This window comes from Ranitomeya variabilis, chromosome 6 (assembly GCF_051348905.1).
Source record: "Ranitomeya variabilis isolate aRanVar5 chromosome 6, aRanVar5.hap1, whole genome shotgun sequence".
Classification (NCBI taxonomy): Eukaryota; Metazoa; Chordata; class Amphibia; order Anura; family Dendrobatidae; genus Ranitomeya; species Ranitomeya variabilis.
The window spans coordinates 368757483-368783986 of record NC_135237.1 but is presented as its reverse complement, the minus strand read 5'-3'; the positions used below and the strand labels follow the sequence as shown (position 1 = coordinate 368783986).

Sequence of the window (26504 nt, the reverse complement as noted above, 5' to 3'; positions counted from 1 at the left end):
CATTTGCTCTTGGCATTTCAAGACGTTCTCTCCACCGGATTCTTCATGATGAACTGAATTTTCACCCGTATAAAATGTGCGTGGTCCAACAATTGTCAGCACGGGACTATTTGACACGGCGGACCTCTTGTGAAGACATGTTAGCAACGATACCCCGTGACGCAATTGTGTTTTTTTCTGATGAGGCACATTTTCACCTCAGTGGGTGTGTAAACAAACAAAATATGTGTTACTGGAGTGAAACAAACCCCAGAGAAGTTCACGAGAGACCTCTGCATTCGGACCGCGTCACTGTGTGGTGCGCCATATCACGAGTAGGCATCATTGGTCTTTACTTTTTTCAGGATAACGGTCGTGCCATAACTGTGAACTCCGAACGGTACTTGTCTATGATACAGGATTATTTTCAGCCGGCTCTTGAGGCAATGGAACTAGAGGATACATGGTTCCAACAGGATGGTGCCACTGCACACACAGCGAGGGTTACCATGAATTGTTTGAGGCAAATGTTTCCTGGACGGCTTATCTCTTTGAGGGGAGATGTGAACTGGCCAGCACGCTCACCAGATTTAGCCCCATGCGATTTTTTCCTTTGGGGTTACCTGGTCTAAGGTGTATATCAACCGTCCCAACACCTTGGAAGACCTAAGGAACAATATTGAAGCTGAAATTGGCAGAATACCAGTGGACATGCTTGTTAGAGTTCATGAAAACTTCAGAAAACGTATGCAGCAGTGTGTGGATAGCGAAGGTCGACATTTGCCAGATACACTATTTAAAACCATGTAATTTAAAAATTCCATTACTGTTCAGTATAATTAAAATATAAAATAAATTTTTCTAATGATCATAATTTTTTTATTTCATTCCCAAATCAGCAAATTACCGCGCTCCACCCTGTATAATCAGTGTTGCCTGCTCTCGCTGATAGCAGTAGTCAGTAGCCATCGCCTGACCGGTGATAACCTTGTCACCGCCAGTCACAGCTGCTGGCTCACATGCTGTCCTCTCTGTGACAGCGTAGGAACTGCGATACCCAGTAGCTGTGACAGGCGGTGACTTCAGTAACGTTACCAGCGGTCAGAGCTGGTGTTTCATCTGTGTGACAGCGTGGGAATCGCCTGATGTTTGGGTTCCCCATTCACTGGGGTTCGGGATCAAGTTTGAGTATCGTTCTGGTACCCAAACCAAACTTTATTATAAAGTTCGGTCAGACCCAAACCTCCACGGGATAATCCACCCCTACTTCCAGCCTTTCTTCTTATATTTTGGGCAGAGATTTTGAATTAAACCAAATCTGAAATAATAGAGTATGCTGCAAGCTATAATATCCGACCTATAAGTTCTAAATTCAGTTGTGCTGTTTGTTTACTTAAGAATGTATATGGATTGTTTCATGATGTGTTCTGTATTAATTGTAGCAAAGCCAAGTAAGCTAGGGTTAAATCCTAGCACTACAGGTTCTGATAGGTGCACCTGGTTAGCTCTGCATACAACCAGGCTAGGTGTTCACCTTAGTCAGTCTGCAGGGGGAAGCTGAGTGGATTATGGTGAAGCTGAAAAGAGAGAGAATCTCTTTCTAAGATGCAACTGCACAGGCCGAGTGCACAAAACTCTAATTTTAGGGATTCACACTCAGAAGTAGGAATGAGAGATCACACCGGCACCAGATTGTTGTGTCTGAACAATGTGACATTTATTTCCACAGGTTGCACAGCACCGAAAACAAAACCATAAACACAAAACCCCTAGCCTTGTCTAGGCACTACCTAAACAAAATAGACCTCGGCTTCTCATACATAGCTGGGCTAGTCCCGATTCGGTCAAACAAATCGGCTATTGTCCATAGCAACCACTGATACTTGCAGTTTGGTGCACACGGCCGGAGCAAACTCTTCTCAGAGATAGAGTCTGACTTGTCTCTTTCTTGAGCTCCAAAACAATCCACTCTGCTCAGCTTTCCCCAGCAGACTGACAAAGATGAACACCTAGCCTGGTTATATGCAGAGCTAGCCAGGTGCACCTTGTCTTAACATGTGTTACTAGGATTTAACCCTAGCCTACTTGGCTTTGCTAGATAATGTATCTTTGCTATCTATATATTTTGAAAATCATTAGAAACATACAATATGTAACACTTTCCTATTAAGGCTGAATAGAGATGTATGTGTAATTAAACAAGCTTTCTGAGATCAAAATATTGCTGGCCTATCCAAACTCTCCCGTCTCATGGCGCAATCAGCTGTTTGATGGGATCAGCATTTGAGCGATCACTGCAGCTTGTTTAATATTTGCATTGCTCCATCTACCTGTACACCACACATTTAGTAGTGGCTGTGCTAGGTGTTGCTGGGTTGACACAATTCAACTTTTTTGTAATCAACTGTCAAGCTCATGCACAGAAATTTACCTTACAAACATCTTTATTTTTGGAGGTTTTATATTCATAAAGAATCTTTTACAAATCTTTATCTGACTTTGAAAGTGGAAAATATCTGCAGAGGAAGGATCACTTTAGAAAGGGTTCTGTGCATCTCTAGCACAGGAGTGACCAGTGACCACACATTTTCAGTATGTGATCTACAGTAGTTTTGGGGAGCCTGTGGTGACTTACTAGGAGACCTGGAACAGGTACAGGTGGCACACGGTGAATGGTGTTGCATACTCCAGTTGCTCTATAACAATGACAGCAGCATCAGTTAGTTACTTATTGCACTTGCTCCACAGTCATGTCTTCTTTATATAAGGCCATGCTGCTCTGACCAGAGTATATACTTGCTGTCATGTTCAATGATTTAGGAATCATACAGACAATATTGCATTATCATTGTGTTGTTCTGTATTGGTGATTCGTTGCTATACAATAAAGTTTTCTTTCTTTTGAAGTTTGTCCTTCCTCTCTCTCTGTCTCTCTCTGATGTCAGTAACCCCTCCCTTCTTCTTCATTCACTGTCTATCAGCCATAATAGAAGCTCTTTACTTTGACGGGAGTTTGCAGTTCTTTTGTTATTGATTATCATTTACTTTTATTTTGAGAACTAATTAAGAGATTGCTTTTAAATTACAGTACATTAACTCATTAAGTGTAAAAAAAAAATCTGATTTTAATCATAAGTCTCTCTTTGGTTAAGGCCTAATAAAAGGGGCAGAAGTGGAAATACAGGAGGCAGAATTATCAGCTGAAATATCCTCTTTTAATAGAAAAGATCCATGTGGCACTGTCAAGCAGTGCTGTACTACTATGATCGGTATTACAGGTACTGTTCACACTGAACATACATGTCATTGAGCTGCCACTATGTCTGATATGGGTAAACCTTTAAGGATGTCAGACGCATTTTTTACAATTTTTTCAGCAATTCTTCTTCTTGTCTTATCTGTTGCATTTCCACTATGCGGTGTAATAATAATATTCTTTGCTGTCAGCAATGGATGATCTCTAGAGAAAAAAAGTAAAATCTTTAAACTGTAATTTGTAACAGTTATAAAACTTTTTTTAAACTATATTGAACAGTATCGCTGGTTTTTCTGTAAATGCCGAAAGTGAAAAGTTGTAATATATTTACAAAGGGGCTAAATTAATAAATTATCATCATTTCCCTTAATTGTTGTTTGTGTGGTCAGTGTAGATTTGGTTAGTTTAGGAATCTTACCTTGGCAATGGTTCTGGGTATGTGACATCTAAAGCAGCAGCCTTAATTATTCCATTGTTCAAAGCATCTACCAGTGCATCTTGGTCAATCACCTGACCTGAAAAATAATTTAAGAATATACAGGCAGTCCCCAACTTGTGAATATTTGATTTGCATACAACTCCTAGTTCTAAATGTAAAATAAAAAAAAAAAAACTAATCGCTCAGTTCTTCGGAATCCCACTGTCCAGTCCTTTTCTGTTGTCGCCGATAGATGCTACTGCGCAGGCGTGGCCAGCGCCATCTTAGTGGAGACAATTTTTTTTCTCTTGCAAGAATAGTTTCCTGGAAAGTGGATTGGTTGTCGTGGGCAAGTTGAATGGCCACCAAGGTTTCCCAATCTGGCCCCCTTAGACTTTTATCTTTGGGGTCATCTGAAGGCAATTGTCTATGCTGTCAAGATACGAGATGTGCAGCATCTGAAACAAAGGATACTGGAAGCCTGTGCTAGCATTTCTTCTGCGGTGTTGCTATCAGTGTGTAAAGAGAGGGAGAAGAGGGTTGCATTGACAATCCAACACAATTGGCTGCACTTTGAACACATTTTATAAGTGGTCATAAACTTGTAAATAACTCACGAAAGAATAAAGCTACATTCGAATGAAGCACACCATTGTTTTTCTTGTGAAATTCTCAATAAGTTTGATGTGTCACATGATCCTCTTCCCACTGAAAAAAATAAAGTTGGATCCAAAATGGCCGACTTCAAAATGGCCACCATGGTCACCACCCATCTTGAAAAGTTTTCCCCCTCCCATATTCTAATGTGCCGCAAACAAGAATTTGATATCACCAACCATTCCCAATTTATTTAGGTGTATCCATATAAATGGCCCACCCTGTTTAATATTCATTATGGAAACTAGGGGACAGGTCACTGAGGGATTTCTTTCAGTGAGAATAATAACCTAACAACTCAAAATGTACAAAAAATAATTTCTAACATTTTAAAAAAAAATATTAGTAATTAATATAGCCACCCTTCTTTTCAATAACAGTCATGAGTCTTCCATCCGTGAGGTCTGGCAGTGTCCGTGGACGATCAACTTTTTTGGCATCACCAACCACAGCCTCCATACACTGTTCAGAGAGGCATACATTTTTCCTTCACTGTCCACAAGTTTTCAATATGGTTTAGGTCTGGTGAGGAAGGGGCTATGCCATTATTCTTTCCTCTTTAAGGCCTTTACTATCTAGCCAAGCAGAGGATCACTTTGATGCATGGGATGGAGCATTGTCCTGTATAAGAATTGTGGTTTTCTTGAAAGACGCAGTCTTTTTCCTGTACCACTGAGTGAAGAAAGTAATCTAAAGGCTGGCATTAGGTTTGGGAGTTGATTTTGATTCAATCTTAATCTTAGAAATATCCAACTAGCTAATATCTAATAATACCAGCCCATAGCAGTATCTCACCTTCACCATGCAAACATCTGAGTTGAAGTGGAGGTCTGTGCCAGTTACTGATCCAGTGAGGGGCCCATCCATCTGGTCCGTCAAGACTCACTCTCATCTCTTCAATTTGTAAAACCTTTGTAAAATATGTTTTTAGATATTTCTCGGCCCAATCTTGACTTTTCAACTTCTGTTTATTGCTTAGTAGTGATCGGGTGTCAACCCTCCCTTTCCTTGGCCAGGTCTCTGAGCACTGAACACCTTGTACTTCTTGACACTCCAGGTAGGTTGCAGTTCTGGAATATGACAGCACTGGAGGATAGTGGGTTTCTAGTTGCTTCATGCTTGATTCATCTCAAATCTTTGGCAGGTAATGTGCATCTTTTTTCTCAACAAGTTTTTAGCAACCTTGTTGACTATTTGCAGCAAAACACCAAGGTTACTTACCGGTAGCCGGTTTTTCCAGAGCCCATGACAGCACACCTGAGAGAGAGGGATCCGCCCAGTCAGGACAGGAAACCTACTGAAATAAAAGGGCGGTACCTCTCCCTCGCTTCAGTTGGTTTTCAGAGCATGAGAGGCCCTTTTGGTTAGTACATGGTAATCCATCACCACATTATAAATATAACAAAATACACCCAGCTAAAAAGTGCGCACCAAAGGGTGAAAAAAAGAAGGGAGGGAATATACAGGTGCTGTCATGGGCTCCGGAAAAACCGGCTACCGGTAAGTAACCTTGGTGTTTTCCCGTCTCCCATGACAGCACACCTGAGAGATTTTTGGAGAAAGAACCACCTTAGGGAGGGACCACCGCTTGTAGCACCCTTCTACCAAAGGTAAGGTCAGACGAGGAAGATAGATCTAGCCGGTAGTGTCTAAAGAAGGTAGACGGAGAGGACCAGGTAGCGGCTTTACAAATTTGATCTATCGATACCTCTGCTTTTTCAGCCCAGGAAGTAGACACGGCCCTGGTGGAGTGAGCCTTGATGCCATCAGGGATCGGGGCGCCACAGGAAGCATAGGATAAGGAAATAGCCTCCCTAATCCACCTGGCAATAGTACACTTGGATACCCCATATCCTTTCCTACTACCCTGGAAGGCTACGAAAAGGGATTGATCTTTTCTCCACTGACTAGTCAAGGATATGTACTGCACAATAGCTCTCCTCACATCCAGTGTATGAAATTTTGCCTCCCCTGGGTTCCTAGGATTATTACAAAAGGAGGGCAACACAATCTCTTGACTTCTATGAAATTTAAGTACAACCTTTGGAAGGTATGCCGGATCTGGTCTGAGTACTACCCTGTCATCAAACATTTGCGTGTAAGGAGGGGAGACGGACAGGGCCTGTAAGTCACTCACCCTATGGGCTGATGTTAACGCAACCAGGAGTACTGTTTTAAGAGTGAGTATCTTTAATGATGATTCCTGCAGGGGTTCAAATGGACTATTGGTTAGAGCATTTAATACCAGATTTAAATCCCACGGGGGAAGTCTCTGAATTTTTATCGGTCTAGACCTACTACAGGATTTAATAAAGCGGGACACCCATCTATTGGAGGCAAGATTGCAATTATATAAGGCACCTAATGCCGACACCTGGACCTTAAGCGTATTAGTTGCCAACCCCAGTTGTAAACCCGCTTGTAAAAATTCTAAGATGGTACCCACAGGAGCCTTGTCCCCCAAAGGTTGCCCCGAAAAATCCAGAAACTTTTTCCACGTTCTACCATAAATTCTAGATGTTACTGGTTTTCTACTTTTTAATAAGGTGGAAACTAATCCCGGCAAAAACCCCCGCCTACTCAGTAATGCCCTCTCAAATTCCAGGCTGCAAGATGGAAGCCCTTCACCTGAGAGTGGCATATTGGGCCCTGGGTTAGTAGGTCCGGAATCTCTGGTAGGATCCACGCATCGGTTATAGACATTTGTCTCAGGAGGGAGAACCAAGGTCTTTTCGGCCAAAATGGAGCAATCAAGATTACTCTCGCTTGCTCCATTCTGATTTTCCTCACTACTGCTGGAATCATTGCTATTGGTGGAAACACATAAGCGAGACTGAAATCCCATTGAATCTGCAGAGCATCTACCGCGAAGGGATTCTCCCTCGGGTCTAGAGAACAGAACCTGTCTACGTTCCTGTTGTTTAGAGTGGCAAACAAATCTATCACAGGTAAGCCCCAGGCCTGCACTATCTCTTGAAAGACCCAGGGATTTAAAGACCACTCCCCCTGCCTCAGTGTCTTGCGACTTAGGTAGTCTGCTCTCGAATTCTCGATTCCCCTTATGTGAAGAGCAGAGAGGGATAGCAGGTGGTGCTCTGCTAGTTGTAGGAGGACAGACGCTGACTTCATTAGGGAAGGGGATCTCGTCCCCCCTTGGTGGTTGATATACGCCACCACTGCGCGATTGTCCGACATGACCCTGGTATGGTGGCCCTGAATGATGGGAAGGAAGTGTTTCACAGCTCTTTCTACGGCCCATAATTCCTTTAAATTTGACGCCTGTTGTGACTCTAGATGGGACCAAGATCCCTGAACTGAGAGAGTCCCTAAATGAGCTCCCCATCCTGTACCGCTTGCGTCTGTGGTGATGACCTGCTCTATCGGAGTTACCCACTGGACCCCAGATGTTAAATGATTTCTTATGGTCCACCATTTTAGGGAATCTGTTACCCCCAATGAAAGACACAGCTTGCCCTCTAAACGCCCTTTTAACAGTTTTTGCGCCGACAGGACCTCCCACTGCAATAATCTTAGATGGAACTGAGCCCATCTTACTGCGGGTATACAGGACGTCAGAGAGCCCAGCAAGGACATTGCTTTCCTCAAAGTCATTACAGGGTGTTGAATTGCTGTTTCCACAAGATTTTGGATTTTGACCAGCTTGTTTTCTGGTAGGAGACAAAGCTGACGCCCGGAGTCCAGAACCAGGCCTAGAAAGGAATGAACCGGCTCCGGCGTCAACCTTGATTTGGCAAGATTTATTTTCCACCCCAGCAACTCTAGTGTCGTCATAACCTCTTCTATTTGTGACAGGCAGTGCGCCGCTGAGTTCCCTATTATCAGGAAGTCGTCCAGATATGGAACTATTACCACGTCCCGCGAGCGGAGGAAGGACATGACCTCTGACATCAGCTTGGTAAAAATTCTTGGCGCTATTGACAGGCCGAACGGGAGGGCAGCGTACTGATAGTGCCTGAGACAACCTTGGACATAAACCGCTACCCTTAGGAATTTTTGAAAATCTTGATGAATTGGGACGTGATAATAGGCGTCCTTTAAATCGATAGGTGCCATGAAGCACTGTGGGAACAAGAGTTTTATCGCTGTATTTACAGACTCCATTTTGAAGGAACAGTTTACTACCGATTGGTTGAGGTTTTTTAGATTGACGATAGTTCTTAGTGACCCGTCTGGTTTTTTTATCAAAAAAAGAGGGGAATAAAAACCTTTTCCCTGTTCCTCCCGCGGGACTTCTATCAGAACACGTTTTGAATCCAGCTCTAGTACCTCTGTTTCCAAGGCCAGCTGCTCTTCCGGGGTTTTTCTTTGGGGTGTTGAAATAAAAGTCCGTCGCGGTGGATAAACAAAATCTATTTTTAGGCCGTCTTTGACCACCATCAGAGCCCAATGAGAGGGGGAGATGTTTACCCAGGCTGGGAAAAAAGATGAAAGCCTCCCCCCTACTGGCCTGGTGTCATTGGGAGGGCTTTTTAGTTGAAGTTGAGGGACCTTTAAACATATATCCAGATCCCCTTTTGTCTCTGGAGTCCCAGCCCCTTCTGTCTCCCGGGGGGCGGCCCCTACTAAATTTGCCCCTCCGAAAATAAGGCCTTCTAAAGTCCACTGGAAAGCGAGGAAAACCCTTTTTCCTGTCACCGGCTTTTTCCAGAATGTCCTCCAACTTTTTACCGAAGAGGAAATGTCCATCACATGGTATAGAACAGAGTCTATTCTTTGAGGGCAGGTCTCCCGGGCACCCCTTTAACCAGAGAGCACGCCTAGCTGCATTGGATAAACCTGCAGCTCTGGCCGCCAGCCTTACGGAATCTGCTGATGAGTCTGCTATAAAGGCGGCCGCCCCTTTAGCCATAGTCACATTAGATAAAATTTCGTCTCTTGGAGCTTTAGATCTCAACTGCTCCTCTATTTGCTGTAACCATACAATAAGGGAACGAGACACACAGGTTCCTGCAATTGCAGGTTTCAGACCGCCTGCGGTTGCTTCCCAGGTGTGTCTTAAGAAACCGTCCGCCTTTTTATCTAAGGGGTCCCTTAATACACCAGAGTCCTCTAAGGGAAGGGATAGCTTTTTAGAAGATTTTGCTACTGCGCCATCAATTTTAGGCACTTTATCCCAAGTCTCTGAATCTTTTTCCTCAAAGGGGTAACGTCTTTTAGAAGCCGAGGGCAGATTACCCAATTTTTCCGGCTTTTTCCATTCTATTTCAATAAGGGCCTTTATTTTGGAGTTAACGGGAAACGTACATTTTCTTTTTTCCTCCAACCCTCCGAACATAATGTCCTCCAGGGATTTGGCTGTTTTCTCGTCTTTTAGGCCCATAGAAGCTCTAACGGCTTTAACCAGTTTGTCCATGTTCTCGGTAAGAAAGCATGGACGTCCCTCAATATCACTATCTGAAGAGGAGCCAGAGGACTTAGAGGCGGAGGAGCAGGGAGACAATGGATCCTCCTGATATTCCTCATCAGAATGAGAAACCTCCGACGCGGAAACTGGTTCTGGGTCTCTACTACCCTTTTTCTTAAGGGCCGCTTTAACAGAGCCTTCTACTTCTGCTCTAATTATTGCCCTAAGACTAGAGGCAAAGTCAGGGGTTTCTTCCTGGATGGTTTTTTGAATACAATCTATGCAAAGACTTTTCTGCCACTGGACTGCCAACGGAGCTCTACAGAGGGCACATTCCTTATTCCTTGTCTTGGAGCTAGCCTTCCTCGGCGCCTGCCAAGTAAACAGAAAATGTAGCCCATTACCACCAGGGTGACATTCACGTAGATCACTCACCACCCGCTGACCACAAACGGTACCGGAATCTGAGGCGGACTAGGAGCACGCGGAACGATTCTCCTGGGGGTAGAGGAATCCTGAGACGACCGACCAGGGCGTTTGCCACTCCTTCCACTCGAGCGGCTATCTTTCTTGGTACGCTGGTGAGCAGGCGTATCACTTGAAAGGGGCTCACGCTGCTGCTGCTGCTGTAAAGGCTGCTGCTGCTGCTGGAGTTCCATACGATCCTCCATGTCTGGAATAGCTGTATGGAAATGAGCGTTGTTCCAGCGTTATTTCCCCCTTAATAAAGGGTACTCGTGCTCTCCACCTCTTCCGGTGACCGTTGCACTCTTTTTCCTCCCCCTGGATACCGCCGGGTAGCCTGTGGCGTTACCGGCGTTCTTTGCATGGGCGCCGCCATCTTGGATCCGGCGCGCCGGTCTGACGTCACGCGGGCACGCCCACTCCCAGCATACCTTGCGCGCAACGTCAGCCGCGCACCCGGAAGTGGCCCAGCTGAGGGGGAGAGAGCGGCGTGGCGGACAGAGACCGGCCCTGGAGTCCGGACTGTGCCGGACCGAAGCCCGCACGTGCGCAAGAGCCCTATGGGATCTGCGAACGGCGCTACCGCTCCTGAAGGCCGACATACAGGCGCCCTGCCTGTGCTTCCAGTGTCGGGACAGGAGCGGGTAAGTGGATCTTCTATCAACAAAATCGAACCGCCGTTCTTCAGCACAAGGGTTCCCATCAGGACAGGAAACCCAACTGAAGCGAGGGAGAGGTACCGCCCTTTTATTTCAGTAGGTTTCCTGTCCTGACTGGGCGGATCCCTCTCTCTCAGGTGTGCTGTCATGGGAGACGGGAAAACTTTTGATACTTCTGTAATCACGTCCCAATATCTTAGCAATTTCAAACGTGCTGCATCCCTCTGTAATTTTTAATAATGTTTTACTTTTCATAGTAAGTCTAATCTCTGTTTTTTGGCCCATTTTGCCTGAGGAAAACAAGCTGCTTAATAATTCCACACACCTGGATAAAGGTGTTGTATGCTTAGGTCTCATCCTCCCTCATTACACAAATACACATCACCCGATCTGCTTTATCCAATAAGCATGCAAGTTTATACAGCTATGCAAAATCTGCATAAAACGATGACATGGTGAAAATACTCACTTTCCTAATAATTGTGCACTCAGTGTAGTGAAGCGGCTGAAGATATGGGGGTACTGTATAATTTTACTTTAGAGATTTTTCATTACTATGACTTTAAGATGTTGCTTCTTCCCTGAATACATCTGTAACACATCAGCCTGTTAATTGTCAAGCATTTCCTCAATTTATATTTAAGAGGTTTATCTGGTAATTTTATATTGATGGCCTATCCTTAGGATATGTCATCAGGAACAGCTCCGCCATCTGTATAGTGGCCACAGTGGGGTATTGCCCATCCACCCCTATTCATTCAAATAGGGGCGAATGTGCAGTGCCTGACCACGGTCGTTATACAGTTGATGAAGCTGTGCTGTTCCACAACTGAGCACATCTGACCACCGTTGACCCCGGGAACAGCTGTCGTTGAGTGTGCCTGATGTCACAAGTCCACTGATCAGATGTTGATGACCTAGCCTAAAGATAGCTAATAAATATCAAGTACCAGATAACTCCTTTTATGTATGCATTGTTCTTTATGTGGCCATTATTTATGTTATTGATGTATTGTATATTTCTCCATTAAACTGTATGACGTTGTAGATTCATATATTGTACTCCTCAGACATCTAGCTAAGCTAAGGAAATTCCCAATCTCTGCACCTATATCAGGAGGCTAGTGGGTGGGATTCAAGGGAATATGTCCGTAGGATCAACCCCTCCTTAGCAATCTATATGGGCATGTTGGTCATAGAAACTTGAATAAAATGATATCTTGATATCTGCGATCTGATGTCTAATTCCAGAAAAAATCTAGGTTTTTATTGTATGCAAATAAGCTATTAAGAACTATGGGCAGGACACAGATCTACATGAGAATTTGTCTCCAGAGCTTATGTTAAACAAAAAAGGCCCCTATAGTTGATTTAGTAGGGATGATCCTACTGACAGATTCCTTCTATAGTTATAAATTGACCACAGTTAAAGGTTACAGTCAGAGTAGTAGTTTAGAAAGTACAGAAATTTCAGAAGTAGCACCAACCCTGGCCATAGATTACCCTACGTTCACATTTGCGGTGTGCGCCGCAGCGTCGGGCGCCGCAGCGTCGCCGCATGCGTCATGCGCCCTTATATTTAACATGGGGGCGCATGGACATGCGTCGCACTTGCGTTTTGCGCCGCATGCGTCCCTGCGGCGCCCGCGTCTGGGCGCAGAGGACGCAGCAAGTTGCATTTTTGCTGCGTCCAAAAACAATGAAAAAAAGGACGCATGCGGCGCAAAACGCAGCGTTGTGCATGCGTTTTGCTGCGTTTCGGTTTGCGTTGTGCGTTGCGGCGCCGACGCTGCGGCGCACAACGCAAATGTGAACGTACCCTTAGATATGGATTGCACATCAGTCCCATTGAAGTTGATAGTGCTTAGCTGCAATACTACACACAATCATGGTCAAGGATGACTCTTTTTCTGAAACATAGCAGTCATTGTATTCTATTCGCAGACAATCCTATTTTCACCCTGATTTTTCAATGCCTTGAATGTCTAGGAGGGGATCTATTCAATGTGCATGACGGTGCATACAGATATCACATGAGACCACCCATTGGACTTTCAAGCATACAGTGGGTATGGAAAGTATTCAGACCCCTTTACATTTTTCACTCTTTGTTTCATTGCAGCCATTTGGTAAATTCAAAAAAGTAAATTTTTTTCTCATTAAAGGGAACCTATCACCCCGTTTTTTCAAGATTCGATAAAAATAGTGTGAAATAGGGGCAGAGCTGGGCTTTACATTACTGCCTTTTTGGTGCCTTTACACCCCCGTTAGGCTGCCGAAATACCTTTGTGAAGTGGCCGTTTTCTGCTGTCACTCAAGTTGGTCAGGTTGGATGGGCGTGGTCACAGCGCTGTTTCTCCCCCAGATCAGGCTCATCATTACGTTGGTGGCGTAGTGGTGTGCGCATGTCCAAAGAGAAGATCCACTGGCCAGGAGATTCAAAACAGCGCGGTCTTTGCTATTCGCCGTTTACCGGTGGGCGCGGCCATCTTTCCTGTGGCCGCGCGTGCGCAGATGGAGATCGTGGCGGCCATTTTCCTGAAGCCCCGGGCAGCAGAGCGCTCCATCTGCGCACGCGCGGCCACAGGAAAGATGGCCGCGCCCACCGGTAAACGGCGAATAGCGAAGACCGCACTGTTTTGAATCTCCTGGCCAGTGGATCTTCTCTTTGGACATGCGCACACCACTAAGCCACCAACGTAATGATGAGCCTGATCTGGGGGAGAAACAGCGCTGTGACCACGCCCATCCGACCTGACCAACTTGAGTGACAGCAGAAAACGGCCACTTCACAAAGGTATTTCGGCAGCCTAACGGGGGTGTAAAGGCACCAAAAAGGCAGTAATGTAAAGCCCAGCTCTGCCCCTATTTCACACTATTTTTATCTAATCTTGAAAAAACGGGGTGATAGGTTCCCTTTAACATACACTCTGCACCCCATCTTGACTGAAAAAAACAGAAATGTAGAAATTTTTGCAAATTTATTAAAAAAGAAAAGCTGAAATATCACATGGTCATTTAGTTATTAGCCTCAAATAATAGCTACATTTAGTCTCTGGGCATTTTAGAGCAAAACTAAACACTAGAAATGAACCGTAAAATTAAGTAGCAGAAACAAATGTGCCCAGGCTATCAGGTGGCAGGTTTATTGCTTGTTCTTGTTGTATATAAAACTTGTAGAAAACATAAATGTTCACTTGTTCACCATTTCTTCTTTTCTTTGCTGACAAATGGCTGAAAAGTGATGCTTCGTCAAAAGGAAGGCATTAAAGGGAGTCTGTCAGCCAAAACTTATGTCTACATATAAAGGTGCAAGTAGCTCACTGGTATGCTGCTTGTTAGTGCTGAAGGAACTGTACACGGAGGGTTAAAGGGAACCTGTCACCCCCAAAATCGAGGGTGAGCTAAGCCCACCAGCATCAGGGGCTTATCTACAGCATTCTGTAATGCTGTAGATAAGCCCCAATGTATCCTGAAAGAAGAGAAAAAGAGGTTAGATTATACTCACCTGGGCGGGCGGTCCGATCCGGTGGGCGTCGCGGTCCGGTCCGGGGCCTCCCATCTTCATAGGATGACGTCCTCTTCGGGTCTTCACACTGCGGCTCTGGCACAGGCGTACTTTGTCTGCCCTGTTGAGGCAGAGCATAGTACTGCAGTGCGCAGGGAAAGGTCAGAGAGGCCGGCGCCTGTTATGATCCTAGTGGCAAGAATCGCAAGTCGGACTAGCTAAGTAACTAAACAGACTACAAACTCTGGGGAAGTGGTAACTGAATTGACCGCAACCTGATCCTATCCGCACACAACTATAGGTAGCCGTGGAACGTTACCTGAAAATCCTAGACGTCTCTTCACGGCCTGAGAAACTGACTATTCCTAGAGGGAAAGAAAGTCCTCACTTGCCTCAGTGAAATGACCCCAAAGATATAGAATAGCCCCCCACAAATATTAACGGTGAGTTAAGGGGAAAGCACAAACGCAGAGATGAAATAGATTTAGCAAATGAGGCCCGCTAACACTAGATAGCAGAAAATAGAAAGGGAACTGTGTGGTCAATTAAAAACCCTATTCAAAATATCCACGCAGAGATTGCTCGAGCCCCCGCACCAACTAACGGTGCGGGGGAAGCAACTCTGTACCCCAGAGCTTACCAGCAGCAAGAAATCACATATTAGCAAGCTGGACTAAACTCATCATACACAGAAATCATATTGCAGACTGATGAGCAAAAAATAATTAAACAGAACTTAGCTTCTCCTGAAGAGACTGAAAACAAAGATAAACAGGAGTAATCAGAATAGCACTGAATACATAGACAGCCGGCAACAAGTGGAAGTGAAACAGAGCTAAATAGGAACCTCCCAAGTGAATAACGAGGCAGCTGATCCAGCCACAGACCCGCAGGATAATAAACAAAGCCACCAGGGGGAGCCCAAAACAAAAGTCACACAATACCACCTGTGACCACAAGAGGGAGCCTGAAAACAGAGTTCACAACAGTACCCCCCCCCTTGAGGAGGGGTCACCGAACCCTCATCAAAACCCCCAGGGCGATCAGGGTGAGCCACATGGAAGGCACGAACCAAATCGGCCGCATGAACATCAGAGGCGACAACCCAGGAATTATCCTCCTGACCATAGCCCTTCCACTTAACCAAATACTGAAGCCTCCGTCTAGAAATACGAGAATCCAAGATCTTCTCCACCACGTATTCCAATTCTCCCTCAACCAGCACAGGGGCAGGAGGCTCAACCGGAGGAACCACAGGCACCACATACCTCCGCAACAACGACCGATGGAACACATTATGAATAGCAAACGATGCTGCGAGGTCCAAATGAAATGACACAGGGTTAAGGACCTCCAAAATCTTATAAGGACCGATAAACCGAGGCTTGAACTTAGGAGAGGAGACCTTCATAGGAACAAAGCGAGAAGACAACCACACCAAGTCCCCAACGCGAAGTCGGGGACCCACACAGCGACGGCGGTTGGCAAAGCGCTGAGCCTTCTCTTGTGACAGCTTCAAATTGTCCACCACATGATTCCAAATCTGATGCAACCTATCCACCACAACATCCACTCCAGGACAGTCAGAAGGCTCCACCTGACCCGAGGAAAAACGAGGATGAAACCCCGAATTACAAAAAAAAGGAGAAACCAAAGTAGCAGAACTAGCCCGATTATTAAGGGCAAACTCGGCCAATGGCAAAAAAAGTCACCCAGTCGTCCTGATCAGCAGAAACAAAACATCTTAAATAGGTTTCCAAGGTCTGATTAGTTCGCTCGGTTTGGCCATTCGTCTGAGGATGGAAGGCCGACGAAAAAGACAAATCAATGCCCATCTTAGCACAAAAGGTCCGCCAAAATCTAGACACAAACTGGGATCCTCTGTCGGAAACAATATTTTCAGGGATCCCGTGCAAACGAACCACATTTTGAAAAAACAGCGGAACCAACTCGGAGGAGGAAGGCAACTTAGGCAAGGGCACCAAATGGACCATCTTAGAAAAACGATCACACACCACCCAGATGACAGACATTCTCTGAGAGACAGGGAGATCTGAAATAAAATCCATGGAAATGTGCGTCCAAGGCCTCTTCGGGACAGGCAAAGGTAACAGCAAACCACTGGCACGAGAACAGCAAGGCTTAGCCCGAGCACAAATTCCACAAGATTGCACAAAGGAACGCACATCCCGCGACAAGGAAGGCCACCAAAAGGACCTGGCCACCAAATCTCTGGTACCAAATATTCCAGGATGGCCCGCCAACACCGAAGAATGAACCTCGGAAATAACTCTGCTGGTCCATCTATCCGGGACAAACAGTCTCTCCAGTGGACAACGGTCAGGTCTATCCGCCTGAATCTCCTGCAGCACTCGTCGCAAATCTGGGGAGATGGCAGACAAAATCACCCCTTCTCTGAGGATACCAGCCGGCTCTGAATCTCCAGGAGAGTCAGGCACAAAACTCCTAGAAAGAGCATCAGCCTTTACATTCTTCGAACCAGGCAGGTATGAGACCACGAAATCAAAACGAGAGAAAAACAACGACCAACGAGCCTGTCTAGGATTCAGCCGCTTGGCCGACTCGAGATAAATCAGATTCTTGTGATCAGTCAAGACCACCACACGATGCTTAGCTCCCTCGAGCCAATGTCGCCACTCCTCAAATGCCCACTTCATAGCCAACAACTCCCGATTACCGACATCATAATTCCGCTCGGCAGGCGAAAACGTTCTTGAAAAGAAAGCACATGGCTTCATCACAGAGCCATCGGAGCTTCTCTGCGACAAAACAGCCCCCGCTCCAATCTCGGAAGCATCAACCTCGACCTGGAAAGGAAGAGAGACATCTGGCTGACATAAGACCGGAGCCGAAGAAAACCGGCGCTTCAGCTCCCGAAAGGCCTCCACAGCCGCAGGAGACCAATTAGTAACATCAGAACCCTTCTTGGTCAAATCCGTCAAAGGCTTAACAACACCAGAAAAATTAGCGATGAAGCGACGGTAAAAATTAGCAAAACCCAAGAACTTCTGAAGACTCTTAACAGATGTAGGCTGCGTCCAGTCATGAATAGCCTGAACTGTTGTGAACTATGTTTCTGGGCTCCCTCTGGTGGTCACTAACGGTATTGTGTTAGGTATGTCTTGTTGCAGGCCTGAGCTCCAGCTGTGTCGTTAAGCAGCGGGTGTTTCCTATTTGAGTCTCCTCTGGACTCAGTCTCTTGCCTGGCATCGTTGTATCCAGACCTATTTGTTCTCCTCCGGATTCCTTTCAGTCTGCCTCATGCAAGAAAAGCTAAGTCTGTTTTGTACAATTTGGATCGTTTGCATTATTCAGTGTTTTTGTCCAGCTTGCTTTACATTTGATTTTTGACTCGCTGGAAGCTCTAGGAGGCTGATATTCTCCCTCCACACCGTCAGTCGATGTGGGGGGTTCTTGAATGTTCAGCGTGGATGTTTTGTAGGGTTTTCTGCTAACCGCATAGTCCACTATCTATTTTCTGCTGTCTAGACTATTGGGCCTCACTTTGCTGAATCTAGTTCATCTCTACGTTTGTGTTTTCCTCTTGCCTCACCGTTATTATTTGTTGGGGGCTTTCTATATCTTTGGGGTTCAATTTCTCTGGAGGTAAGCAAGGTCTTATTTTTTCCCTTTAGGGGTAGTCAGTTCTCCGGCTGGCTCGAGACGTCTAGAACCAACGTAGGCACGTTCACCGGCTACTTTTAGTTGTTTGTGTCAGGATCAGGTATGCGGTTAGCCCAGTTTCCACCTCCCTAGAGCAGTATTTATATTTTTACTATCTTGCCGGAATATCAGAGATCCTCTGCCATTGGGATCATAACACTGAACCTTGACTGGGTCCATCTCAATAGTAGAAGGAGAAAAAATGAAACCCAAAAAAGAAACCTTCTGGACTCCAAAAAGACATTTTGAGCCCTTCACAAACAAAGCATTGGCACGCAGGACCTGAAACACCATCCTGACCTGCTTAACATGGGACTCCCAATCATCAGAAAAAAACAGAATATCATCCAGATACACAATCATAAATTTATCCAGATATTCGCAGAAGATGTCGTGCATAAAGGACTGAAAGACAGAAGGAGCGTTAGAAAGACCAAAAGGCATCACCAAGTACTCAAAATGGCCTTCGGGCGTATTAAATGCAGTTTTCCATTCATCACCCTGCTTAATACGCACAAGGTTATACGCACCACGAAGATCTATCTTGGTGAACCAACTAGACCCCCTAATGCGAGCAAACAGATCAGATAACAATGGCAAAGGATACTGAAATTTGACCGTGATTTTATTTAGAAGGCGATAATCAATACAAGGTCTCAGGGAACCATCCTTCTTAGCCACAAAAAAGAACCCCGCACCAAGAGGGGAGGAGGAGGGGCGAATAAGTCCTTTCTCCAAAGACTCCTTTATATAACTCCGCATGGCAGCATGCTCCGGCACTGACAAATTGAAAAGTCGTCCCTTAGGAAACTTACTACCAGGAATCAAATTTATAGCACAATCACAATCCCTATGAGGAGGTAGAGAACTGAGTTTGGGCTCATCAAATACATCCTGGTAGTCCGACAAAAACGCAGAGACTTCAGAAAGAGTGGATGAAGCAATTGACACCACAAGAGCGTCGCCATGAATTCCCTGACAACCCCAACTTGACACAGACATTGCTTTCCAATCCAGGACTGGATTATGAGTCTGCAACCATGGCAGACCCAACACGACAACATCATGCAAATTATGCAGTACAAGAAAGCGAATCACCTCCTGATGAACAGGAGTCATGCACATGGTCACTTGTGTCCAGTACTGAGGTTTATTCGTAGCCAATGGTGTAGCATCAATTCCCCTTAGTGGAATAGGGAATTTTAAAGGCTCCAAAACAAAACCACAGCACCTGGCAAATGACAAATCCATCAGACTCAGGGCAGCACCTGAATCTACAAAAGCCATAACCGGGTAAGATGACAGGGAACAAATCAGGGTAACAGACAAAATGAACTTAGGCTGTAAAGTACCGATGGTGACAGATTTATCAATCTTTTTTTTGCGCTTAGAGCATGCTGAGATAACATGAGCTGAGTCACCACAGTAAAAGCACAACCCATTTTGCCGTCTATAATTTTGCCTTTCACTTCTGGTCAGAATTCTATCACATTGCATAGACTCAGGTGTCTGTTCAGAAGACACCGCCAAATGGTGAGCAGGTTTGCGCTCCCGCAAACGCCGATCAATCTGAATGGCCAGAGTCATTGACTCATTCAGACCTGCAGGTGTAGGGAACCCCACCATGACATTCTTAATGGCTTCAGAAAGACCTTTTCTGAAATTTGCAGCCAGGGCACACTCATTCCACTGAGTAAGCACCAACCATTTCCGAAATTTCTGGCAGTACACCTCTGCTTCATCTTGCCCCTGAGTGAGGGCCAACAACGCTTTTTCAGCCTGTGTTGTGAACTCTATTTTTGGGCTCCCTCTAGTGGTCACAAGCGGTACTGTGTAGTGTCGTCTTTCTGCAGGTTGGCTGCATCAGCTGGTTCATTATCCTTGGTTGGTTTCCTATTTAACTCACCTAAATACTCAGTTCCTTGCCTGCTATCAATGTATTCAGAGCTCTTCAGATTCCTTGTGACTACCTTGCTCCCAGTCTCTCCAAGACAAGCTAAGTTCTTGTTTGTTCATTTTCTGATTATCAGCGTTCATCATGTTTTTTGTCCAGCTTGCTAAAATGTGAATTCTTCTTGCTGGTTGCTCTAGGGGACTGAGTTTCTCCCCCCACACCGTTAGTTGGTGCGGGGGTTCTTGAAATCTCAGTGTGGATATTTTGTAAGGGTTTTTTACTGACCGCATAGACCCCTTTTATATTTTCTGCTATCTAGAATTAGTGGGCCTCTTTTGCTGAATCTGCTTTCACCCCTATGTATGTGCCTTCCTCTTACCTCACCGTTATTATCTGTTGGGGGCTTCTATATCTTTGGGGATTATTTCTCTGGAGGCAAGAGAGGTCTTTCTTTCTCTCTAGGGGTAGTTAGTTCCTCAGGCTGGCTCGAGACGTCTAGGAATTTTAGGCACGTTCACCGGCTACCTCTAGTGTGTTTGGATAGGTTCAGTTTTGCGGTCAGTCCAGTTTACCACCTCCCTAGAGCTTGTCCTATGTTTAGTCATCTTGCTGGAGTAATTTGTGATCCTCAACCACTAAGGATCATAACAGTATAGCAGGCCAAAAGTGTTTTATGCATCGCAGAAGTGGGATTAAAAGAAGACCTGAGTACATTTTTTTTTTTTCTCCTCCCGCTTTTCCTTTGCTGCAGTCTGTTCAGCTTCTTTCATCCCCTTGAACTCTGGGTGGTTTTGAGCTCAGCTGCAGACATGAATATTCAGACTCTGACTTCTAGTGTGGATCATCTTACTGCACGGGTGCAAAGTATTCAGGATTTTGTTATTCATAGCCCTATGTCAGAACCAAAGATACCCATTCCTGAGTTGTTTTCTGGAGATAGATCTAGGTTTCTAAATTTTAAGAATAATTGTAAGTTATTTCTATCTCTGAGACCTCGTTCCTCTGGTGATTCCGCTCAGCAAGTTAAAATTGTTATCTCCTTGTTGCGTGGCGACCCTCAGGATTGGGCTTTCTCTCTGGCGCCAGGAGATCCGGCATTGCTTAATGTAGATGCATTTTTTCTGGCTCTTGGACTGCTTTATGAGGAGCCTAATCTTGAGAATCAGGCAGAAAAAGCGTTGCTGGTCCTCTCTCAAGGTCAGGATGAAGCAGGGGTGTATTGTCAAAAATTTCGGAAATGGTCAGTGCTTACTCAATGGAATGAGTGTGCCCTGGCTGCAAATTTCAGAGAAGGTCTTTCTGAAGCCATTAAGAATGTTATGGTGGGGTTTCCCACCCCTACAAGTCTGAGTGATTCTATGGCTTTAGCCATTCAGGTTGATCGGCGTTTGCGGGAGCGCAAATCTGCTCATCCTTTGGCGGTATTTTCTGAACAGAGACCTGAGTCTATGCAATGTGACCGAACTCTGACCAGAATTGAGCGACAAAGTCATAGACGTCAAAATGGGTTGTGCTTTTACTGTGGTGATTCTACTCATGTTATCTCAGCATGCTCTAAACGCTTAAAAAAGATCGCTAAACCTGTCACCATTGGTACTATACAGCCTAAATTTATTTTGTCTGTTACTTTGATTTGTTCTTTGTCGTCCTACTCGGTTATGGCTTTTGTGGATTCAGGTGCTGCCCTGAATCTGATGGATTTGTCGTTTGCCAGGCGCTGTGGTTTTGTCCTGGAGCCTTTGGAATTTCCTATTCCTCTGAGGGGAATTGATGCTACGCCATTGGCTGAGAATAAGCCTCAGTATTGGACGCAAATGACCATGTGCATGACTCCCGTACATCAGGAGGTGATTCGCTTTCTTGTTCTGCATAAATTGCATGATGTCCTCGTTTTGGGTTTGCCATGGCTGCAGGCTCATAATCCAGTTTTAGATTGGAAAGCTATGTCTGTGTCAAGTTGGGGTTGTCAGGGAATTCATGGCGATACTCCGTTGGTGTCTATTGCTTCTTCCATTCCTTCTGAGGTCCCTGAGTTTTTGTCTGACTACCAGGATGTATTTGATGAGCCCAGGTCCAGTGCCCTGCCCCCTCATAGGGATTGTGACTGTGCTATAAATTTAATTCCTGGTAGTAAGTTCCCTAAGGGACGACTTTTTAATTTGTCTATACCAGAGCATGCCGCGATGCAGAGTTATATAAAGGAGTCTTTGGAGAAGGGACATATTCGCCCATCCTCTTCCCCTCTTGGTGCAGGATTCTTTTTTGTGGCCAAGAAGGACGGTTCTTTGAGACCTTGTATAGATTATCGTCTTCTGAATAATATCACAGTCAAATTTCAGTATCCTTTGCCACTATTGTCTGATTTGTTTGCTCGGATTAAGGGTGCCAGTTGGTTCACCAAGATAGATCTCCGTGGTGCGTATAACCTTGTGCGCATTAAGCAGGGAGATGAATGGAAAACAGCATTTAATACGCCCGAAGGCCATTTTGAGTACTTGGTGATGCCTTTTGGACTCTCTAATGCTCCTTCTGTGTTTCAGTCCTTCATGCATGACATTTTCCAAGAATATCTGGATAAATTTATGATTGTTTATCTGGATGACATTTTGGTCTTTTCTGATGATTGGGAGTCCCATGTGAAGCAGGTCAGGATGGTGTTTCAGGTCCTGCGTGCTAATGCTTTATTTGTGAAGGGCTCAAAATGCCTCTTCGGAGTACAGAAGGTCTCCTTTTTGGGTTTTATTTTTTCTCCTTCTACTGTGGAGATGGACCCAGTTAAGGTCCAGGCTATTCATGACTGGACTCAGCCCACGTCTGTTAAGAGTCTTCAGAAGTTCTTGGGTTTTGCTCATTTTTACCGTCCTTTCATCGCTAATTTTTCTAACGTGGTTAAACCTTTGACGGATTTGACCAAGAAGGGTTCTGATGTGACTAATTGGTCTCCTGCGGCCGTGGAGGCCTTTCGGGAGCTGAAGCACCGGTTTTCTTCAGCTCCAGTTTTATGTCAGCCAGATGTCTCTCTCCCCTTCCAGGTCGAGGTTGATGCTTCTGAGATTGGAGCAGGGGCTGTTTTGTCGCAGAGAAGCTCTGATGGCTCTGTGATGAAGCCATGTGCTTTCTTTTCTAGAAAATTTTCGCCTGCCGAGCGAAATAATGATGTTGGTAATCGGGAGTTGTTGGCTATGAAGTGGGCATTTGATGAGTGGCGTCATTGGCTCGAAGGAGCTAAACATCGTGTGGTGGTCCTGACTGATCACAAAAATCTGATTTACCTCGAATCTGCCAAGCGCCTGAATCCTAGACAGGCTCGTTGGTCGTTGTTTTTCTCCCGTTTCAACTTCGTGGTCTCATACCTGCCTGGTTCGAAGAACGTGAAGGCTGATGCACTTTCTAGGAGCTTTGTGCCTGACTCTCCGGGAGTTTCTGGGCCGGCTGGTATTCTCAGAGAGGGAGTGATTTTGTCTGCCATTTCTCCAGATTTGCGACGAGTGCTGCAGAAATTTCAGGCGGATAGACCTGACCGTTGTCCACCAGAGAGACTGTTTGTCCCGGATAGATGGACCAGCAGAGTTATTTCCGAGGTTCATTCTTCGGTGTTGGCGGGTCATCCTGGGATTTTTAGTACCAGAGATTTGGTGGCTAGGTCCTTCTGGTGGCCTTCCTTGTCGCGGGATGTGCGTTCCTTTGTGCAGTCTTGTGGGATTTGTGCTCGAGCTAAGCCTTGCTGTTCTCGTGCCAGCGGTTTGCTTTTGCCTTTGCCTGTCCCGAAAAGGCCTTGGATGCACATTTCCATGGATTTTATTTCGGATCTTCCAATATCTCAGAAAATGTCTGTCATCTGGGTGGTGTGTGATCGTTTTTCCAAGATGGTCCATTTGGTGCCCTTGCCTAAGTTGCCTTCCTCCTCCGATTTGGTTCCTCTATTTTTTCAGAATGTGGTTCGCTTGCACGGCATTCCTGAAAATATTGTGTCTGATAGAGGATCCCAGTTTGTGTCCAGGTTTTGGCAAACTTTTTGTGCTAAGATGGGCATTGATTTGTCTTTTTCGTCGGCCTTCCATCCTCAGACTAATGGCCAAACCGAGCGAACTAATCAGACGTTGGAAACTTATCTGAGATGTTTTGTTTCTGCTGATCAGGATGATTGGGTGACTTTTTTGCCATTGGCCGAGTTTGCCCTTAATAATCGGGCTAGTTCTGCTACCTTGGTTTCGCCTTTTTTCTGCAATTCTGGTTTCCATCCTCGTTTTTCCTCGGGTCAGGTTGAGTCTTATGACTGTCCTGGGGTGGATTCTGTGGTGGATAGGTTGCAGCAGATTTGGAACCATGTGGTGGACAATCTGAAGTTGTCACAGGAGAAGGCTCAGCGCTTTGCCAACCGCCGCCGCGGTGTGGGTCCCCGACTTCGTGTTGGGGATTTGGTGTGGCTGTCTTCTCGGTATGTTCCTATGAAGGTCTCCTCTCCTAAATTCAAGCCTCGCTTCATCGGTCCTTATAAGATCTTGGAAATCCTTAACCCGGTGTCTTTTCGTTTGGATCTCCCAGCATCGTTTGCCATCCATAATGTGTTCCATAGGTCTTTGTTGCGGAGGTATGTGGTACCTGTGGTTCCTTCTGTTGAGCCTCCTGCTCCGGTGCTGGTCGAGGGCGAATTGGAGTATGTGGTGGAGAAGATTTTGGATTCTCGTATCTCTAGACGGAGACTTCAGTATTTGGTAAAGTGGAAGGGCTATGGTCAGGAGGATAATTCCTGGGTTGTCGCCTCTGATGTTCATGCGGCCGATTTGGTTCGTGCCTTCCACGCAGCTCATGCTGATCGCCCTGGGGGTTTTGATGAGGGTTCGGTGACCCCTCCTCAAGGGGGGGGTACTGTTGTGAACTCTATTTTTGGGCTCCCTCTAGTGGTCACAAGCGGTACTGTGTAGTGTTGTCTTTCTGCAGGTTGGCTGCATCAGCTCGTTCGTTATCCTTGGTTGGTTTCCTATTTAACTCACCTGGATACTCAGTTCCTTGCCTGCTATCAATGTATTCAGAGCTCTTCAGATTCCTTGTGACTACCTTGCTCCCAGTCTCTCCAAGACAAGCTAAGTTCTTGTTTGTTCATTTTCTGATTATCAGCGTTCATCATGTTTTTTGTCCAGCTTGCTAAAATGTGAATTCTTCTTGCTGGTTGCTCTAGGGGACTGAGTTTCTCCCCCCACACCGTTAGTTGGTGCGGGGGTTCTTGAAATCTCAGTGTGGATATTTTGTAAGGGTTTTTTACTGACCGCATAGACCCCTTTTGTATTTTCTGCTATCTAGAATTAGTGGGCCTCTTTTGCTGAATCTGCTTTCACCCCTATGTATGTGCCTTCCTCTTACCTCACCGTTATTATCTGTTGGGGGCTTCTATATCTTTGGGGATTATTTCTCTGGAGGCAAGAGAGGTCTTTCTTTCTCTCTAGGGGTAGTTAGTTCCTCAGGCTGGCTCGAGACGTCTAGGAATTTTAGGCACGTTCACCGGCTACCTCTAGTGTGTTTGGATAGGTTCAGTTTTGCGGTCAGTCCAGTTTACCACCTCCCTAGAGCTTGTCCTATGTTTAGTCATCTTGCTGGAGTAATTTGTGATCCTCAACCACTAAGGATCATAACAGCCTGGTTCTCAAGATTAGGTTCCTCATAGAGCAATCCAAGGGCCAGAAAAAACGCATCCACACTGAGCAATGCAGGATCCCCTGGCACCAATGCGAAGGCCCAATCTTGAGGGTCACCACGCAAGAAAGAAATAATAATTTTAACTTGCTGAACGGAATCACCAGAGGAACGAGGTTTCAAAGAAAGAAATAATTTACAATTGTTCTTAAAATTCAGGAACCTAGATCTATCTCCAAAAAACAACTCCGGAATAGGTATTCTAGGCTCTGACATAGGGCTGTGAACAACAAAATCCTGAATACTTTGTACCCTTGCAGCAAGATGATCTACACTGGAGGCCAAACTCTGGATATCCATATCAGCAGCTAAATTCAGAGCCACACCAAGATTAAGAGGAGGAGAGAAGCTAGACACACAGCAGCTAGACACACGGCAGCAAAAAAATTAAAAAAAAAATGTCTCAAGGCTTCTTTTCTCCTGCTTCTGCCATGCAATTAACACTTTACTGGCCGGCTGTACTGTTATGATCCTAGTGGCAAGGATCGCAAGTCGGACTAGTTAAGTAACTAAACAGACTACAAACTCTGGGGAAGTGGTAACTGAATTGACCGCAACCTGATCCTATCCGCACACAACTATAGGTAGCCGTGGAACGTTACCTGAAAATCCTAGACGTCTCTTCACGGCCTGAGAAACTGACTATTCCTAGAGGGAAAGAAAGTCCTCACTTGCCTCAGTGAAATGACCCCAAAGATATAGAATAGCCCCCCACAAATATTAACGGTGAGTTAAGGGGAAAGCACAAACGCAGAGATGAAATAGATTTAGCAAATGAGGCCCGCTAACACTAGATAGCAGAAAATAGAAAGGGAACTGTGTGGTCAATTAAAAACCCTATTCAAAATATCCACGCAGAGATTGCTCGAGCCCCCGCACCAACTAACGGTGCGGGGGAAGCAACTCTGTACCCCAGAGCTTACCAGCA

The 26504-nt window shown here is 45.4% G+C and overlaps 1 protein-coding gene across 3 annotated transcripts in view; it reads right to left on the bottom strand.

Moving 5' to 3' along the window:
• Positions 1 to 2422: 2422 nt before the first annotated feature.
• Positions 2423 to 26504, bottom strand: part of LOC143782514 (putative 2-ketogluconate reductase) — a 39062-nt gene continuing 14980 nt past the window's right edge. For all 3 annotated transcript variants that reach the window (XM_077270021.1, XM_077270023.1, XM_077270022.1), the window contains 2 exons: positions 3654 to 3750; positions 2423 to 3439 (listed from right to left, as the gene is read on the bottom strand). In XM_077270021.1, coding sequence (XP_077126136.1) covers positions 3283 to 3439; positions 3654 to 3750 — 254 coding nt within the window. In that variant the 3' untranslated portion in view covers positions 2423 to 3282. The remainder of the gene's footprint in view (positions 3440 to 3653; positions 3751 to 26504) is intronic.